Genomic DNA, 21,068 nt, shown 5'->3' on the forward strand with positions numbered 1-21,068 from the left:
CTAAGGTCACAGAGCTAGTAAGTATTTGCACCTATATATTTTATATATTCTGCAGTAATTTTGAATAGGATTTCTTTTTGTTTTTAATCTCTGCTGGGGTTTGCTAGTGATATGTAGAAAGCTTGATGATTTGAGAGGTTTTATTTTATATCCTGTTGTTAAAAAAAAAAAAAATTGTGTTCAGTTTTTTTGTCCCAATTAATTAGGTAAAATTCAGGAGAATTAAAAGGATTTTATTGAAAAAATAGCAAGGCAGCAACATATTGATAGGCTGATCACGATCAGCACGTGATTCGAGGTAGAGCCATTTTTTATTGATAATTTTCATGAGATAGAGACAATTTGATAGGTCCACATTGTATCTAGTGCTTCCCCAATTGCTGGTAACATGCTAATTAACAGTGACTAATAGGTATAGGGTGACCAGGTACTATCTAAATATAAAAGCTATAGACTAGTTGACAGCTTAACCAATAGAGCCTCAACACTGATTGACAATTAGGAGTGGGAACCATGGGGTCATTAACTCTGCCTAACTGAATACTATTCCTTTATTGAAGTTATTAATTTCTTGTATTCATTTTAATTGAATTTTTCATGATCTCTGAGTAACCGTATCATCTGCAAAAAGTGATCATATTTCCTCATTACCTATGCTTATTCCCTAAAATTATTTTATTACTATCACTAGTATTATTAGGACTATCTCAAGTCAAAATTTTAGCAGTGTACTTTGTTGTAGTTCTCATCTTACTGGAAAGGTCTCTATTTTTCTCCATTACAAATAATATTTATTCTTGGTTTTAGATGCAGATTGATTACCATATTAAGGATACCATTTATTACTAGTCTTTTTGGCATTTTTTTAAAACAAAAATAGGTATTAGATTTTGTCAAACTATTTTGTTATTTATCTAATTGTAATTTTTTTGTTATTAATATGATCTGAAGTATTTATAATTTTCCTAATTTTGAACCAATCCTCCATTCCTGGTATAAATCCACTCTGATCAAAGCATATGATCTAATTAATATGTCACTAAAATCTCATTTCTAGCAATTTAATTATTGTTTAATGTTTTTATCAATTTTTAATACTTTGTTTGCATTCATATTGGCCTATAGTTTTTTCTCTGCTTTATCTTGCCTTAATTTAAGCATCAAGACCATATTTGTAACATAAAAGAAATTTGGGAGTATCTCTTCCTTTCATATTTTTACAAACTGCTTATTTAATATTGAAACTAATAATTCCTGAATGCTTAATAGAATTTACCTGTAAATCCATCTAGTCATGGGGATGTTTTTCTTTAGGGATATGTTTATGAATAATTCAATTTTTTCCTTTAGATTGGTCTTTAAATTCTTGATTCTTGTTCAGATAAGGTAAATATTTTACATTTTTAAGTATTCATTTTATTTAAATTTTTTTTGTTGGCATATAACTAAAAAAAATCACTTCTAAAAATTTCCTTTACTTCTTATCTGTGATAAGTTCTTTTTCATTTTTGATACTAAAAACTTTATCTCTTTGATTTTTAGAATTTCTATTTTGGGATCTAGTTGATATTTTAATGAGTTGAATTTCTTCTTTTTTTTTAATCTTTATTTTTGATGAGACAATTGGGGTTAAGTGACTTACCCAGGGTCACACAGCTAAGAAGTGTTAAGTATCTGATTTGAACTCAAGTCTTTCTGACTCCAAGGCTAGAGATCTGTCCATAACATCTAACTTCTTCAGATGAATTGCTTTTCCAGTAGTTTCACTTGCATGTCCAAATCATTGATTTGGTTTTTTCCCTTCTCATTTATTAATAAAAGTGTTTGGAGATATATATTTTACCCTTCAAATTGCTGTGGTTGTATTCCAAAAAATTTGGTAGGGATTCATTGTTGTCATTTTTCTTACTGAATTAATCATTTTTATGATTTGTTTTTTGACTTCACCAGCTTTTCAGGATTAAATGATTTAGTTTCCCTTTATGTTCAAATCCCTTCTTTAGAAGTTTTTTATTGACTATCATCTTGATTTTATTGTGGTCAATAAAGGAAATCCTTAATATTTCTGCTTTCCTACATTTATTTATGATATTTTTTATGTCCTAAAACAGTCTATTTTTGGAAAGGACCATATACAGCTGAGATAAACATATAGATGTGTTCATCTATATCTTTATCTTTACATATATACATATATGCATATATTTTCATATACTAATTGACAAAGATCTTATCAGTTTAACTTTTCTAAAATTCTATTCAGGTTTTTAACTTATTTGCCTTTTTTTTTTAGATTTGTATATATCTGAATGGGGCACATTGAGACCCTCAACTATTATAGTTTTACTGTCTCTCCCTATAACTTTTCCTTCACATATAGATACAGTATCATTTAGCACATATATTAAGTATTGATATTTTAATTATCATTGGTACTTTAAAGTATAATCTCCTTGCTTATCTTTTCAAATTATGTCAAACCTTTTTTTGCCTTGTGTAAGATTGGTAGTCTGCTTTTTTGATTAGCCTGAAAAAAAAAAAATTATTATCAACTCCTCGTTTTAACTTTTAAATTATTCTTATTTAAACTTAATCTTTATTTTCTTAAATCTATAGTTCATGTAGGCTTGGTCCTATATCTTCTCAACCTATCTGCTGTATTTGAAAATGTTGACCACCCTCTTTTCTTGAATATTCCCTCTCTCCTTTCTGAGTTTTTCTAAGACTACTTTGTCCTGCTTCACCTACTATCTGTCTGACTACTCTTTTATCAGTTCCTTTGCCAATTCATCATCTACATCATGCCCTCTGTGAGTGTCCTTCAAAGATTTGCTCTTGGCCCTCTTTTTTTTTCCCTTTACTTTATAGTAATCTCAAAAACTCTCCTGGGTTTAATAAAACATATATAATCACTAAGCTTGGTTGTTCAGAGAAATATAGAGAATATATTTTGGAGTAAAAAACTGGTGACTTGACTTCGTGCCTGACCTGGGGTAGAAGATCAAAATAATGATGACTGACAGATTAAGAGAAATTGAGTTTTTTTTTTTTTCTTGTAAAACATTTTAAGCATTTTACAGACAAAACTGAAAGAAAACAGAATGGCCCTAATATACAAAAGGAACAGCTCAATCCACAGAAAAAAGAAGTAAAATGTTCAAGAGTCATACATGGCCCCTCTCTTAACAATTTCTAAACTAGCACATTAAGAATGGATTTTAGAATGGAAACTAAAAGTTCTGACAGACAAATCCCTGCATTTACTTATACAACTAGGCAGCTTCTGGTTACCTACATAAGCTATTAAGCTTAAAACTGTACTAAAAACATTTGGGACATGCTATACCTATATCTATATATATATTTGGTTTCTTATTGATACATCAAGAATCCACAGAAGCACAAAATACCTGTTTCCTTTTTTTTTCTACTAAGCAGATAAATTCCAGATCTATATGTCTAGCCCCAGTCTCTCCCCTGAGCTTCAGTCCTGTATCCTCAATTGCTTATTAAACTTTTCAAGACTGATGTCCCTATGTTGGATTACTTGTGTCTAGGGGAGGGTATGGAGGGAAGGGGGGGAAACTGGAACACAAGGTTTTGCATAGGCAATTGCAAAATTATCCTTGCACATGTTTTGAAAATAAAAAGCTTCAATTAAAAAAAAAAAAAGATTGATGTCCCACCTTAAAATCAATAATCTGGATTCATTATCTTTGCCCCTAAATCTTCCTTCTATCAAACTTTCCTCTATTGAACATATGTCCTTTCAATGCCTTGGATTTGTAATCTAGGCATAATTTTGGACCCTTCATTTTACACATATTCCTTTTCATAGCAGAAGCAATATCTACTAAGATTGGGATTTTCATTAAGGCTGGGATAGTTTTTCCCCTAAAAACTAATAAAACAATCCTCAATGCAATTCACAATACTAAAGCTCAATGAATGAAGCACTAGACCTGGAATCAGGAAGACCTAAATTCAAATGTGGCCTCAGCTACTGAGTAGCTATGTGACTCTGGGCATTTCATTTAGTCTGTTTGCCTTAGTTTCCTTATCTGTAAAATAGAAATAATAAAACATCTAACTTGGAGGATAAAATTAGATATTTATAAGATGCTTTAGAAACTTCAAAGGACAATATGAATGCTAGCAATTATTATTTTTATCAATAAAATAATGTTGCTAACATATAAAGCCTTGTGAAAAAACTGTTAGAGCTCCTCAGGCTCTGTGCACTTCCTGCTGCTCTGAGAAACAGCTAATTGCAGTTTCCTTCTTCCTTTGGAGGGAGCTGTGACAAAATGAATCAGTGCTTCATTGCTGCATGCCCTTTCTATTGAGAAAACTTCCTCTTGTAAAATAATACACATTCTATAAGTTACTCATTTAGTTCCATTCACAAGTCTAAACCACTGGACTGGGAAAAATCCATAGGTCTAGCCCCCAAAATGACTTGTATTTTACTGAGACTGCAGTGACCTTGGTTTACTCAGTTCTCATCCTCCTTGACTCCTCTGCAGCTTCTAACTACCCACCTATTTTATCTTTTAGTTTTAGTGATAATGCTTGATCCTCTCTATACTGCCTTACCTTTTTAGTTAGCTTTGTTGAATCAGTTAACCAATAAGCATTTATTAAGCACCTACTATAAGCCAGTATGGTAAACATTGGGGATACAAATATAAAGAATAAGTAATCTCTATTCTCAAGGACTTTGTATTTTAATGGATCTTCTGTCATCTGTCTACTGAATCCTGTCATTTGGAAGATTCATTGGCATCTCAAGTTTAACATATCCATAAAAGAACTCATTAGCTTTCCCCCAATCCTGCCCCTCTTCCAAGTATTCATATTTCTGTGGACTCCACCACTCTCCTTGTCCACAATTTTGCGTCTCATATTTTTACCAGGTGCTAAGGCTACATAATCTCTTATGCACCCTCATAATTCAGGCTCTCATCATTTTTTGCTGGGGCTAAAGCCTCATAATTACTATCCCTGCTTCTAATTTCTTCCTTCTTCAAACATCCCTCACACAGCTGTAGAATTATAAACTTCAAAATACAGCAATGACCATGTTAATCTTTTTCTCAGAATCTTCAGTGATTCCATTTTGCTTCCATAATAAAACAAATTGTCCAGCCTGGGCTTTAGAGCCCTCCATAAACAAGTTCCCGCCTAACTTTTCAGACTTGTTTCACATCACACCTCTTCATTAGATGTTCCAGCTTCTTATAGGTATTCTCAAGCCTGTTCAGTCTTTCCCCTATACTCTCTCTTGTATCTTTGCCTTCACACAAACTGTCTCTTATGCCTCATTTCTATCTCTAAAATTTAGGATTTAGTACATTTCCTCCTTTTCTCTCTTTATTGGACTATAGTTCCAATTTTGGAAAGAATGGAGACATAATTCAGGATTTAGTACTTTCCTTCTCTCCTCCTTTCCTCTCTTTACTGAATTATGGTTCCAATTTTGGAAGGGATGGGGAGGTGAGAATACCATAGCCCAACCACCTGGCAGATATGAAGATGGCTGAGATATAGAGTGAATCTTAGCTGGGGTTAACCAAGATAGAGTGGGGCCATGACAGGTATTCATCACAGGTGTTAGCTCCTCAGTTGAAAGGATTAAATATTCTGAAGGACAAAGGGTGTAGGGAATGGTACAATGATACACACACACACACACACATATGCACACATATATAAAAGATCACTAAAGGGGCAGCTAGATGGTGCAGTGGATAGGGATCCTGAAGTCCTGAGGACCGGAGTTCAAATTCGGCCTCAGACACTTAACGCATCCTAGCTGTGTGACCATGGGCAAGTCACTTAACCCCAATTGCCTCAGGGGGAAAAAAGATGTTAAGTTTAACTCAGAGAGGAAAGCAATACTGGCAATACTACTGGAAAGTGTATCAATCTCCCGGGTTCCCCCAGTAGCTCCATTCATCCACCTTGAGAATTGCCAGATACTCCTCTTTGCATGCTATTTTCTAATTAAAATTTAAAGGTAGAGGCTCTTTTTCTCTTATTTGTATTTATGGTACTTGGCTTTTTTGTTCAGTTTTTCAGTTACCCTAAAACCCTTTTGGGGGTTTTCTTTACTCTAGTGGTTTGCCATTTCCTTCTCCACTGGTTCTACAGATCAGGAAACTGAAGCATTTAGAGTTCTTGACTTGCTCAGGGTCACACGGCAAAAAGTATCTGAGGTCACATTTGAACTCAGGAACTTGGATCTTCCTGATTCCAGGCCCAGCGCTCCTTGCACCATGGCGTCCTCTAGCTCTTAGCATAATGTTTCGTATTAATAAAGACTTAATGAAGATTTTTTTTCCCCATTCAAGCCTAGTATTCTCTCAATTCTACTTATACGCTTTGCTTCCGTTCACACATTTTTCCCTAGGTTCCTGATTATCAAGGCTGTGCTGGCCCACGACTGTGCTAAAGCCATTAATTTGTGGGTGGACTTATCTCTTGTCAGCCCTGGTAGGCTTCGGGATGACTGTGACTGTTTCTGTCCCTGTACGCCCAGTGCCTAGCCTTTAGCTTGAATTGATCCCTCCCTTGATAATTTTTTAGGTTGCACAAAGGCTCAATCCTGTGCCTTGGTCTTATCTGCACAACTGGTCAATTTCAGGGGAGGGATTCAAACTTTGCTCCTTTCCCTGCGCGTTCGGGGCTCTGTATAGCGCCTAGAAATTCTCTGCCCACGCCTTCCTCACGAGATACCGCTCAGCTTCGTGAGAAGGGAGAGGAGGGCACGCTGTGGTTGGGCGTGCTGCCCCCTTGGTGGTAACAGGATCAGGGTACGTTCTCTTCTAAGAGGGAATCCCCGGGCCGGCCAGGGCTGCCCAGAATGAGGCCAGAACGGACTGCGCCTTGCACCGTCGGGGAGATCACCCATCAGTGAGACAGCAGATCCACTCCAGGTACAGCGGCGTAGACAGTGTGGACAGAGAGAAGGGTGTCACAGTGTGATGCGCGCCCGTGGATCTGGCCCAGTTTCTTGTAAGCATAGTGTAAGGCTCGGAATGGACGCTGTCCGGAATGCCGGGAACTGTATCGTAAGGGAGAGAAGCAAGGAGCAGGTTGCGCAGCTGGTGGCCCGGGCCAGAGTCGTTATGCGGGATGCATGCCGGGAGTAGTTTTTCAGCGCGGTGTGCTGGGAGTTGTAGTTCTCGGTGGCGGAAGCTGGGGCACCGCAGTCAGAGCCGCCAGAACAGCGGCGGCGTCAGCACCGCCTCGGCAGGCTGGACGCTTGTTCTCCCGCAAGCCCGGCCTTCCTCGGAGCGGCATTATCTTCAGAGCTCTGCAGGACTAAGAGCGAGGCGAGGCGGAGGGAGGGCAAGGGGCAACGCCTCATCCAGATGCGGCCCAAGGGCCCCGCAATGGAGATCAGCTGCTGCGGAGAGACGCTGCAGGAGGAGAGCAGGTGGGAGGAGGAGGAATGGGCCGGGTAGAGGCGGCGAAAGGCAGGGATCGATGCTGTAACGCTGAGACCGGCGGAACCGGGGTGAGGGTGGGGGAGGAGAGAAGGTAATAGGGGTGGGCTGTGCTGCCCGGAGGCAGCTAAGGAGCTTTGGGAGGAGGAGGAAAAGGTAGATGGGGGTGGGGGCGGGGGGTGGCTCCGGGGAGAATCTTGGGGAAAAGCATCCCTCGTTCTAAGATGTGGCTGTCTCAGCTTTTCGATGACAGTAGGAACTGAGCCGGATTGTCGTGAAAGCCCGCACTGAGCTCGTCTCCTTTAGCAGTGGACAGCGCTTGGGGATGAGGGAATTTCTGGGTGCAAAGGGCAGAACTCCCGGAGAGGTAACTGGAGGAATGTGCAGCAGGGAGGGAAGAGGCCTAGGAAAGGCAAGAGGGGAAGGGAGCGCTCTTGGAGAAGCAGTAAGTGGCAGAGGTGAAGTTTATTACTGACTTAGGAGTCGAGCTGCTTGTCTCCGTGGTGCATGCTCGGGTTCCGGGCCTGTCAAGCAGATTCTCCTTGTCAGCAACCAGCTTTTCTGGATCCCTTAGCTTCTTTGAATATAAGATAAATTGCCCGCCTATTGTTTATGGAAGCAGTTTCGGAAGTTCTTCCATAGACTCTGTAAATAAGTAAGCAACAGTGAATAAAATAGTCCTACAGACTGGAAGGAATCAATTATTAAATCTAATCCCTTCATTTTATTGATAAGGCCCAGAAACTTAACCAGCTACTAAGGGATTGAAGTGGGACCCGGGATCCGTTTTCCTGTCGCCCAAGTTCAGGACTCCTTCCACATGCAAAGATGTCCTGCGTTTTTAGTGTGGGCAGTGACTTATATGGACCATTAAAGTCTTGTGTTGTCTTTTAAAAGCTAGGCTTCTATTAGCAATGATGCTTATTCTGTCAAGGCTCAGAGAGGAAAATATCTTGAGAAAAAAAAAATCTTGAGGGAAAGGAGCATTTTGTGTTTCTGTGAACTCTTGATGTTTCCATCAGAAACCAAATTAAACTCTCAGTCCAGGTACAATGTGTCCTTGATGTACAGTTTTAAGCTTAATAGCTTACCAAAGTAACCAGAAGCCACCTAGTTGTGCTGTTATAAGTTCATGCAACGTTTTGGTCGTCAGAACATTCAGTTTCTATTAAAAAATCTATTTTTAATGGGCTAGCTTGGGGACGGGTGAGAGAAGGACCTTGTATGACTCTTGAACATTTTGGTTCTTTTTTCTGTGGTTGAGTTGCTGCCTTTGTATATTGGGGCTATTCTGTTTTTCTGCAGGTGGGTCTGTGAAATGCTTGAAATGTTTTATGGGGAAAACCCAAATCTCAGTTCCTCTTGATCTGTCAATCATTATTCTGGTCTCCTACTCCTAGGTCAGCACATAGTCAAGTTACCATTTTTTTACTCCATAAAAATATACTCATCATCCTTCTTTGGACATCCAATTTAGTGGTCATGTAGGCTTTATTAGAAAAATAAGAATAGGAGGTATTGAATCTCTAACTTGTCTTGCTTAGGACAATGGGTTTATTGCCAGTTATCTTTCTCCCTATAGTTCTCTGCCTATGTTGCTTTTCACTTAGCCAAGAAACTCCAATGCTAATTTCATCAGAGTAGTTGTCATAATAAAAGAATGAAGATCCAACTGAAATCATTGCTAATACATGGTTTTTCAGGTGAGTAGTTCTTTTAAAGAGATCAAGCTTTGATCCATTCAGTTAATTATATTCTATTTTTTAAAATTAATTTATTTTTATTTTTACAATAACTTTTTATTGACAGAACGCGTGCCAGGGTAATTTTTTTACACATTATCCCTTGCACTCACTTCTGTTCTGATTTTTCCCCTCCCTCCCTCCACCCCCTCCCCTAGATGGCAAGCTGTCCTATATATGTTAAATATGTTGCAGTATATCCTAGATACAATATATGTGTGCAGAATCGAACAGTTCTCTTGTTGCATAGGGAGAATTGGATTCAGAAGGTAAAAATAACCCGGGAAGAAAAACAAAAATGCAAATAGTTTACATTCATTTCCCAGTGTTCTTTCTTTAGGTGTAGCTGCTTCTGTCCATCCTTGATCAATTGAAACTGAGTTAGGTCTCTTTGTCAAAGAAATCCACTTCCATCAGAATACATCTTCATACAGTATTGTTGTTGAAGTATATAATGATCTCCTGGTTCTGCTCATTTCACAGTTAACTATATTCTAAGAGGGATTTCCAAGTATGGTCCAGGACCTCCATCTATCCCACCCATTCACAATTTCCACACCCCTGGGAGGGGGAGAGTCCCTGAGATTCTTTTAGGAGATATTTGAAATCAAATTTTCATAATAATGCTAAGTTATTTTAATGTCTAATAAGTAAATATTTCTAGGAATAGCCCATAGTAAGTAAAGATTTGCTGGGAAGGAGTCCCAATAATTTTTAAGAGTGTTAGAGGTGATCTTGAGACCAAAAAGATTTCAGAACTATCTTGTGTCCTGGCCGAAGACTGCCTCTCTAGTTCCTCATTTATTTCCACTAGCTTTTCTAAAATATAGCATTTCCTTTATTAAAATCATTATCTTGCAAATAAAAGTTTACCTATAGTCACAAGGGAAAACTTATTTTAAAAAGATGAGTCAGGGCAAATCTAGTACAAGCAGGGCCAAAACAAAACAAAACCCCAGCTAATTCACTTGCTTAGTTAGTAGCTTTTATTTTTGTGTGTGAAAGAAACACATTTTTGATAAATTTCCTATTAGAGCCACAAGATTCCTAGGAACAGGGAAGAGTTTGGCATTGCAGGGTGCTGCTAGGAGGATGGCTCCTATGTGACTCATTCCTGCCTTGCATTTCCTTACTGCCTTTCTTTTCTGGATTGGTGACTTTGAGATGATGACTTACTGCATTGTAAGCCTAACATTAATCCAACTTTTAACTCTTGAGTGCTATTAGACTATACAGTTAGTAATGGATTTCTCTCTTCTATTATTTTTAGAATTCTTTGCTATTTCCAATCTGGGTAATTATCATTCAGTCCAAATTCTGGGATAAACGATGCTCACAGTTGTCCTTAGGAGAGTTCCAGAACAGACAGGTAGTATTGTTTAATACTGTATCTTTGCCCTAATAACCCAAATAAGCTCTGAGGATCCTTAGCCTAACTCCCACTCTCACAGATAAGTCTTGTTTCCCCAGAATAAGACTGTATCTTCTCCTTAAATTTCTAGGAATAATTACCTCTGAGGAATTAGCTTCTCTAATTCTATCAGGTCAATCCTCCCCATCGGTGTATTTCTCCCCAAGATTGTCAATTGAAAATCATTTTATTCAGGGGCAGCTAGTTGATGCAGTTAAATAGAGCACCAGTCAGGAGGACCTGGCTTCAAATCTGGCCTCACTTAACACTAGCTGTGTGACCTTGGGCAAGTCACTTAATCCCAGTTGTGGGGAGGAGAAGAAAATCATTTTATTCAGCCGTCTTAAGTAACTTTTAGAAATGAGTATTTATCTTCTTTGACAAAGAGACCTAATTCAGTTTCATTTGATCAATGATGGACAGAAGCAGCTACACCCAAAGAAAGAACACTGGGAAATGGATGTAAACTATTTGCATTTTTGATTTTCTTCCCGGGTTATTTTTACCTTCTGAATCCAATTCTCCCTGTGCAACAAGAGAACTATTTGGTTCTGCACACATATATTATATCTAGGATATACTGTAACCTATTTAACATGTGTAGGACTGCTTGCCATCTAGGGGAGGGGGTGGAGAGAGGGAGGGGAAAAATCAGAACAGAAGTGAGTGCAAGGGATAATGTTGTAAAAAAAATTACCCTGGCATGGGTTCTATCAACAAAAAGTTATTATAAAATAAATTTTTAAAAAAGTATTTATCAAGATGGTACAATAAAATACAATTGATACAAAATATCCCCCCCCAAAGTCTGTGATACTTTCCTCTAAAATCTATACAGACTTCAAGGGAAAGTAGTTTCAGGCTTAGGGAACACATGGCAAAGGAGGTAGCTCACAGTTTCTAGTTCCTGGAAATCCCTTCTTTCCTTTTATGGGTACTTAAAAAATCACCTTTAGGCATGGATTTCTGAACACTTTGTAAAACTGAGGATCTATATCTACTCTGTTCTTGGCTTTCCGATATTATCATCAACTGATATGGGGACGATACTAGGATACCAGTACTCCAAACCTTTGAAGCTAGCAAGGGCAATGTCCTTCACCAGGTGAGGAGATGGGAAAGAGATCTTAGACTAGGGTCACTCTTCCTTTCACTTTCTCTGGCTGCCCCAACGATTTCTCCTCAGGGGTTTATTGGAATACTAAGTTTATTTCAATATTTATTTCTATATTTGTTTGATAATTTATAGAAAATTCTTGGGGTGTGAGCACATTTTCTCTGGATATGTGATTCCTGTGTAATGTCATTTCAGTTCTAAGGACTTCACACTTAATCTAAAACCTATATATGATTTGGATTATGGCAGTTTTATCACTGTATAATATGACCAGTTAAGGATTTTTTTTTAAAGGCTCCTATATAATTTAGGATGAACTGAGAGGAGAATCCATTTCTTTCACATCTTGGCTTGCTTGCATCAGCACCCAGGATGAGTGAAGTGGTACTGTAACAGATTTTACATCTCCCATCTATGCATACATAAATAAAGAACTCAAGAAATTTAATGGCAACATGATATCTGACCAGCAAGAAGACCAGACAAAAGGACATACTTTTAAATAATTTGGGAGAACATAACTTTACAATAAAACATAAAAGTAGTTCCTGTTGAGGACACAATTTGATTCTAATTGCCCAGAGAGTTATTCATGATTGGTATTCTCTGACTTTACTCTCGGCTGTTGTGAATCTAGAAGCCTGAGCCATTTTAATGTACCTTGCCCTCGTCATTATCAGAAAAATTTTTCAATCATAAATTTCACTTCATTTACTGACTAGAGTACTGGAAGGAAATAAAGTTGGGGTTCTAAGCAGTTATCTCCAAATTAAAGACCCATCTAGCTAGTATGTTACCTTGGTAGTAGTGTTCAATCATGGCTCTTCATGGCTCCATTTGGGTTTTCTTGGCAGAGACACTGGAGTGGCTTCCCAGTTCCCTCTCCACCCCATTTTACAGATGAGGAAACTGAGGCAAACAGGGGTAAATGACTTGCTCAGGGTTACACAGCTAATGTCTGAGGCCCAATTTGAATTCTGGAAGATGAGTCTTCCTGACTCCAGGCCCTAGCTGCCTGTGTTTGTTACTTAATTGGGAAATTAATTATTCAGGAACTGAAACTGTCTGCAAACTTACATAGCTCTTATTTTTAAACCATAATCCACAAAATCTCAGAGTTGGCAGAAACTTCAGAATCTGTTCTTCTCGCAAGCCGCTCCTTCCAGCTATGTTTTCACTAGCTATCGCTCATCTCTGTAGTTTTCTCCTGACTTGGCTTCCTTTGAATCCCAACTAAAACCCTACCTTGTACAAGAAGCCTTCTCAGCTTCTTTAATTGCTAGAACCTTCCCTCTGTTGATAATCCAATTTATTCTGCATATTATCTTGTTTATAGGAAGTTGTTTGCTTGTTGCCTTCCAAATACTTGATAGGAGCTTAATAAATGATTATTAACTGAATGATTGATTTAAATAGAATAGAGTGACTTGATCCAGTAAATTAAAAAATCCCTACTTTTCCCTTCTAAAACAGATATTCTTTTAAACCTAGATATGTGAAACCCCAAAAGTTCTGTGATCGTTAAGGCAGCTGTGAATTTAGATGGGGGGAGAGGGAATATATATATAACTTTGTTTCCACTAACTTTTCTAAAATATAGCATTTCCTTTATTAAAATCATTATTCTGAGAAACAGTTCATCAGCTTCAACAGACAGGAAGTCTAAAGGCTCCATAACACAAAAAAAGATTAAGAACTCTTTCCTGCTCTATAAGAATCTACCCCCCACTTGTAGACAGCTGAGTGAACTGCTCTTCTGCTTTTCCCATTCTTTTTATTGACTTTGAAAGACTTTTGAACTATGCAGTACTAAAATAGTCATTCAACAAGCATTCATTAAGAACCTACTAAATGTCAAGCCTTGTGCTAAGCTCTGGGGATGCCAAGCAAGGCATCTTTGTCTTGCTGTCTAGGAGCTCACAGTCTAATTATTCATAGGATGGTACTTGAACTTTGAGAGGTGATGAGAAGGCTGAAGAGGGCCTGGGGCGGAATTTTGTGGGGTACCCATGATTAGTGCTATGACCCAGATGATAGGTCACATTGATAAGCCTGGTCAAGAAAACCAAGGAAAAGAAGATGATCAAGGAGTCAAGGGTGGTGGACGGTGTCAGGCTGCCTTGGAGTCCAGAAGGGTCACATAGAAGACATTCTGTGTGGTGACTTAGTCTGAAGAGAGAGTGGGTCCAGTTGTGCTGCAGTCTGATTGTAGAGGGTGAGGAAAGGAGGTCGAAGGGCCTGTTGTAGATGGCCTTCACAAGGAATTTAATTACAAATCGAAGGAGAGCCATGGTGATGAGATTAGATTCAGGGAAGCAAAATGATGAGATTAGGGTTTCTGGTTGTCAGGGAGTTAAATTATGAGGTTAGTGGCAGATTTGGGGTTCAGGGAACCAAATGAAAAGGTTTGGCTCCCCTAAATCCCCTTGGGATTCGGCACAAGGTAGGTAGTAATGGGAACCCTCCTTTCTGGCAGAGGTCCTTCTTTACGAATCTGAAAGGCTAGACTGATAAAAAGAAGTTTATTATTGGCATTGGGAAGTCAGCCTTTGCTATGCATGAATAGAAAGGCCGAACTCCTTAGTGGCAAGGTCCCGACAGGGGAGGAGTCCTGGCAGAGAAGTAAAGTTTCTAATAGAGAAACCCCGACAGACAGGTATAAAGTTAGGTGAGAGAGTTAAGAGAGGGTAATGTTGAAAGAGAATATTCCAGAGGGCAGAAGTTTCCTTGGCATAGCATGGCATGTTAGGTCCTCTGCAAGGAGTAAGTTTAAAATTGGCTCTTTTATAATAGAAGCCTTAGCTACAAGCTGAGGGCAGTTCTTGATGGGATCTGGGTTTTAGCTTGAGCTGGAATTGAATAAAATTGGAGTCTTTCTTTAATTCAGTAGGGTTGGAATTCTCCAGCTCTGGACTCAATTAGCCCCACCTAGCTAAACCACTTTATCTGATTCCCTGGGGCAGTCTCTCACAGAGGCAGGGTTGAAGGAGATTTTCTCTTTCAAGGAACTTTAGAGTTTCAAGGTCCCCTCATCAACAGGACCATAATAGGTGGATGGAGAGTAGATGTTCTGCTTGTTTTTTCTGGTATAGCATCCCACATGGGTGTACAGTCAATGAATGGTAATATTGCTGTTTAGTATACCTGAGACTGCAGAGTGGAGTGACTGTTCCTTTCTAGCTTCATCTTTTTTACTCTCTCTTGCCTATCTTTTCTCAGCTCTTGAGTATTCAACTCCCCTGACTGTTCCAGGGTTCAGCAGTCTAAAGGTGATTGACCAATATTTACACTATAATTATTTTTAGTAGCACCAAAAAAAAGCTGTAAACTATTACCCCCCAAGTAATAGAGAATGACCCAAGAGCCAGGTCATAGTTTAGGATAGAAGTAAATTTCTTTGCCATTTTCTGAATGATTGTATAAGGATTCAATTTGATGAGGTATGGATTGTGGCAGGAATTTGGGTTGATCTCCTAGTTCTCCAGAACATCAAGTTAGGGCGGGTTCGCATTGAGAAATGCTACACAAAAGGCTGTGATAAGAAAAGGCACTTTATTAAAGAGAGAGACACCAAGATGTTCACCTGGTGGGCAATGTCAAAGAATTGCAAAGAGACATTTTCTCAGGGCTTACTTTTATACAGAAACGAAACAATTTGGGTTTTGCATCCAAAAGGCACATACTTGAGATAGGGTGTGGGAAAAAGAGTCTTTCCCTGGGAATGTAGGTTTTGCATCCAAAAGGTGCATACTTGAGATAATGTGTGGGAAGGGAGTCTTTCCCAGGGAATGTAGATGCTCTTCTGGGCGAGGCTGTATATTGTCCTCATCAAATTTTTCTAAGTTATTCTTCCTTCTTGTGATTTCATCTTTATTTCTCTTTCTAAAATTATAGTTCCTCTAAAGAATAATTTCCCACTACAACCCCATATCTTCCCCAAAAGCATCACCTATATTCTTACATAGCATAGAAATATCTTAATTGTCCAGATTGTTTCTAGGCAAGCTTTAGTATATCTGCAACTCAGTTCCACTGATTTGGAGAGTCTTAATTCTTTGTTTGGGGGCAGGGGAGAGAGGATATTTTCATATACTTCTTTTGCTATTTGTAATAATAGTAATACTAAATATTATTTTCATAGTGCTTTACAAATATTGTCTCATTTCTCTTCAACCTGATTGTAGACTACATCATTTATATTGTTGAGGTCTAGATTTGGGGTACTTAAATGAAATTAGGGTTTAGTTGAGATCTAGTGACAGGTTTGGGCTACAGGGAGTCAAGCAAAGCTCCCCTGCAACCCCCTGGATTCGGCGCAAGGATACAGCAATAAATGGGGTCTAGTAGTGGTGCAAGTCCCCAATAAAAGTATTTATTGGCCCGAGAGCTAGATTGATAAGAGATTTATTATTGGGTTTGGAAGTAAGGAGATAGGTGAAGATAGAGATAAGGAGGGCACTGGACAAAGGGTCCAGTGGACAGAGGGTCCTCACATGGCTAGCATGTTTGGAATCTCTGCAAAGAGGGGGTCCCAGTGTCTCCCTTTTATAATGGGAGAGTTAGCTCGAGGGGCTGAGCCCAAGTTGGCTCAGATCCGGGTGGGGCTGGGACAGGTCCGGATCATCTATTGGAATTCAAAGGGACCGGGATTTGTGAGTTAAAAGGTAATTTACATTAACTGGGGAGGGTTGGGAATCAAAGATAGGAATCTTTCCCACATCAGTGTCATTTACTCCTACTGATATAATTTGGGGCTAAAATAATGAATTCCCAAAGAAAAAAATTCCAGTGCTGGGTAAATTTGCAAGTGAATTCTATCAGACATTCAATTCTATTCAAAGAACAGTAAATTCTAACATCATACAAATAGTTTAAAATATTGGAAAAGAAGAAAACCACCTAATCTATTCCAGTAATTCAAATAGAATAGAGTTTTAGCTAAACCAGAGAAAGACAAAGCAAAGAATGAAAACTACAAATCATTATGTCTTGTAAACATTGATATAAAATTTTTAAATAAAATATTGGCAAAGAGACTAAAACAACATGTCAGGATGATTTACATTATGACCAATTTGAAATTTTCTAGGAATTCATGATTAACATAAGGAAAACTATAAATATAATAAACCTGGTTGATAACAATTTTTTAAAAATCTATGACATACTAATAAATTCTGAAGAGATTTTTGACAACTTCACTATTTTTTTAAAGAACACTAGAAGGTATAGGATAAGTATATCTTTAATATCCTAAAAACTACTTAAAATTAAGAGCAAATATATATAATGGAGAAAAGTTGGAGCCCTCCTTCAGGAAAATCAAGAGTAAAATCAGGATGCCCATTATTATTTAACATAATACTGGAATGCTAGCTATGGTAATAGAGAAACAGATAAAATTATTGCCATTTGTAGTTATGAAAGTTTACTTAATTTACCAGTCAACTAAAAATTAATTGAAACATTAAATTGAACAGTGTTATAAGATATAAGTAAATCCATGTAAATTATGAGCATTTCTTTTATATTACTAATAAAACCCAGTAGGTATATTTAGAAATTTCATTCAAAGTAGCTATAGAAGCTTTAAAATATTTGGGAGGCATTCTACTAAGTCACACCCAGGAACTTTATAAACTACTCTCTGCAAAAATATAGACCTAAAAATAGGAGAAATATTATTTGCTCATGGGCTGGTCAGACATTGGGTGGAGAAGGGAGAACTAGCATCTCTGGTGTGATGGTTTGCTGAGCCCTCTTCAGGACTGTTTATCTACTTTTGATGTCTATCTGGCACCCAATTCTCACCTGTGACTCCATGAAATTGTAGGATGCTTAGCAGTCACACCCTGGTAAAACCATCTTGGCAGGCAAGCTGAGTCGGGTTGAGGGTAACTGATAGTCCTCAAATCTGTCACTGAGTTAGGAGGATGTCTACATGTGACGGGCAGATAGGAGCGCTTAGATTATGGTCAGACATCAAAACCATCAACGTCATTGGCTGCATTCCAAGCATTCACCAGGCACAGATAACTGAAAATGATACCAATAAGGCATTTAAGTCAATCGATTATGCATTTTCTCCAAAATTTTAATGCTTGGCCTTAATTGAAATGGAATGCATTGCTTAAGTCTTATCTTCCACTGCATTTAACAGTTATCAAGTAGTTTTCACCTTGTTTTTCTACTTCTAAAAAAAAAATTCCCTTTCTTTTCTTCTACTTTCAGTGCCTTCAGAAATTGAAAACCACAATTGTCTTTCCCAAGTTTTTCTTTAGGTGTCTGAACCAAAAGTCTTCCTTGTTTACTATTAAAAATTCTTTATGGAGCTTGCATTTGCTCCCAGCCCTCCATAATTGAGTGTTATTTGTATTTTGGTTTCAAGGAAAGCTTTCAAACTGACTTGTTAAAAATATCCTTATTCCGGGCAGCTAGATGGCGCAGTGGTTAGAGCACCTGGCTTGAAGTCAGGAGGACCTGAGTTCAAATTTGGTCTCAGACACTTAATACTTCCTAGCTGTGTATTAAGCTGTCACTTAATCCCAATTGCCTCAGCGAGAAAAAAAAAAAAAAAAAGTCCTTATTCTTTGGTGCCCTAGATCAGAAACAAAAGATAAAAGAATTTTCTAGACCGTTTTCTTTCACCACAGTTGAACTTGTTTTTCCTTCATTCTTTTTTAAAAAACACCTTTTATTTTTCCAAATATATACAAAGATAATTTTCAACATTTACGTTTTCAAAACTTGATATTCCAATTTTTTCCCCTCCCACAGACAGCAAGCAATCCAATATAGGTTAGTTAAACATGTGAAGTTCTTCTAAACCTATTTCCATATTTGTCATGTTGCATAAGAAATATCAGATCAAGAGATAAAAGGGAAAAAAAAGATGAGGAAAAAAAAAAAAACAAGCAAATGCAACAATAATCTATCTTCAGTCTCCATAGTTCTCTCTCTGAATGCAGGTGGCTCTCTCCTGAAACAAATCTATTAGAAGTGGCCTAAATCATCTCATTGTTGAAAAGAACCAGGTCCTTCAGAATTGATCATAACATAGTATCGTTGAAGTGTATAATGACCTCCTGATTCTGTTCATTTAAATCTCCCCAGGCCTCTCTGAAATCATCCTGCCAGTCATTTCTTACAGAACAATAATATTCCATAACATTTATATACCATAACTTATTCAGACATTCTCCAATTGATGGGCATCCACTCAGTTTCCAGTTTCTTGCCACTACAAAAAGGGCTGCCACATTTTTGTACATATGAGTTCTTTTCCCTTTTTTATGGTCAGTCCTAGTAGAGACACTGCTGGATCAGAGTATGCACAATTTTATTGCTCTTTGAGCATAGTTCCAAATTGCTCTCCAAAATGATTAGATTAATTCAGTTCCACAAACAATGCAGTTTTCCCACATTTGCTCCAATATTTATCATAATCTTTTCTTGTCATCTTAGCCAATCTGAAAGGTGTAAAGTGGTACCTCAGAGTTGTTTTAATTTTGTATTTCTCTAATCAAGAGTGATTTCCAGCATTTTTTCATATGACTAGAAATGTCTTTGTCTGAAAGACAAATTTCTTGTCTAAATTTTGTCTAGAATTTCATTTCTGAATTTCATTGTCTGATCATATCCTTTAATCATTTATCAGTTGGGGAACAGTTTGCATTCTTATAAATTTGAGTCAGTTCCCTATATAATTTAGAAATAAGGCCTTTATCAGATACATTGGGTATAAAAATTTTTTCCCAGCTTTCTACTTCCCTTCTAATCTTGATTGTATAGATCTTGTTTGTATAAAAACTTTCTAATTTAATGTAATCAAAATTACCATTTTGTATTCCGTAAAAAACACTAGTTCTTTGGCCACAAATGCCTTCCTTTTTTACAGATCTGAGAGGTAAACTATTCTTTTTTCTCCTAATTTGCTTATTGTGTCACTCTTTATGTCTAAATCATGCACTCATTTTGACTTTATCTCAGTATAGGATATTAGATGACAGTCAATGGCAAGTTTCTACCATACTATTTTCCAGTTTTCCCAGTAATTTTTGCCAAATACCAAGTTCTTAAGCTAGACCAGGGTCTTTGGATTTTATCAAACACTAGATTACTGTAGTCCTTCACTATTATGTCTTTTGAATCTAACCTATTCCACTGATCTACCACTCTATTTCTTAGTTAGTACTAAATAAGTTTTGATGACTGCTTCTTTATAATATAGTACCTTTATAATAGTTTTAAGTCTGGTCCAGCTAGGCCACTTTTATTTGCATTTTTTCTTCATTGATTCCCTTGAAATTCTTGATGTTTTGTTCTCCCAGATCAATTTTGTTATTATTTTTTCTAACTATAATTTCTTGGCAGTTTGATTGGTATGGCACTGAATAAATAGATTAATTTAGATAGAATTGTCATTTTTATTATATTAGCTCTACCCATGAGACTTCATATTCTGCCAGTTGTTTAGATCTATTTGTGTGAAAAGGGTTCTGTAATTGTGTTCAAATAGTTCCTAGCTTTGTCTTGGCAGGTAGACTCCCAAATATTTTATATTCTCTACAGTTACTTTAAATAGTATTTCTCTTTTTATTTCTTGCTACTGGATGTTGTTGGCAACATATAGAAACGTCAGTAATATATGTGGGGGCGGGTTTTTGGTTTTTTTTAATGTCCTGCAACTTTGCTAAAGTTACCTGGTATTTTTTTGTTCATTAGTCTCTAGAATTCTCTAAGTATGCCATATCATCAACAAAGAATGATAATTTTGTTTCCTAGTTACCTACTCTAATTTCATCAATTTCTTTTTTTTTTCCTTACTGCTGAAGCTAACATTTCTAGTACCATATTGAACAGTAGTGGTGCTTTTTCTGCATTAATTGAGATAGTCATAAGATTTTTGTTAATTTGATTATTGATATGGTCAATTATGTTGATAATTTTCTTGATAGTAAACCAGCCCTGCATTCCTGATATAAATCCTACTTGATTATAGTATATTATCCTGGACATAAGTTGCTGTAATCTCTTTACTATTGTTTTATTTAAGATTATTCTATTCATTATGGAATTAGGTTTATAATTTTCTTTCTCTGTTTTAGCCCTTCTTGACTTAGTTATCAGCACCATATCTGTGTCATAAATAGAATTTGGTAGAAGTCCTTCTTCCCTAATTTTCCCGAATAGTTTATAATATTGAAATTAATTATTTAAATGTTTGTTCAAATTCACTTGTAAATGCATCTGGCCCTGAAATTTTTTCCTAGGCAGTTCATTAGTGGTTTGTTCAATTTCTTTTTCTAAAATGGGATATTTAAGTAATTTATTTTTTCATATGTTAA

The 21,068-nt window shown here is 37.2% G+C and overlaps 1 protein-coding gene across 6 annotated transcripts in view; it reads left to right on the plus strand.

Annotated features, from left to right (window-relative positions):
• The window catches only part of RUBCN (rubicon autophagy regulator), a 71,506-nt gene that overhangs the window by 8,538 nt on the left and 41,900 nt on the right, over positions 1 to 21,068 (plus strand). For 2 of the 6 annotated variants that reach the window (XM_051985500.1, XM_051985501.1), the window contains exon 1: positions 7,207 to 7,441. The exons of 3 other annotated variants lie outside the window; for them this stretch is intronic. In XM_051985500.1, the coding sequence (XP_051841460.1) occupies positions 7,377 to 7,441 (65 nt within the window). In that variant the 5' untranslated portion in view covers positions 7,207 to 7,376. Of the gene's footprint in view, positions 1 to 7,205; positions 7,442 to 21,068 lie in introns of those variants that run through there. One more of the 6 variants, XM_051985499.1, reaches the window with a different exon arrangement.

The sequence above is a fragment of the Antechinus flavipes genome, chromosome 3, assembly GCF_016432865.1.
Source record: "Antechinus flavipes isolate AdamAnt ecotype Samford, QLD, Australia chromosome 3, AdamAnt_v2, whole genome shotgun sequence".
Lineage (NCBI taxonomy): Eukaryota > Metazoa > Chordata > Mammalia > Dasyuromorphia > Dasyuridae > Antechinus > Antechinus flavipes.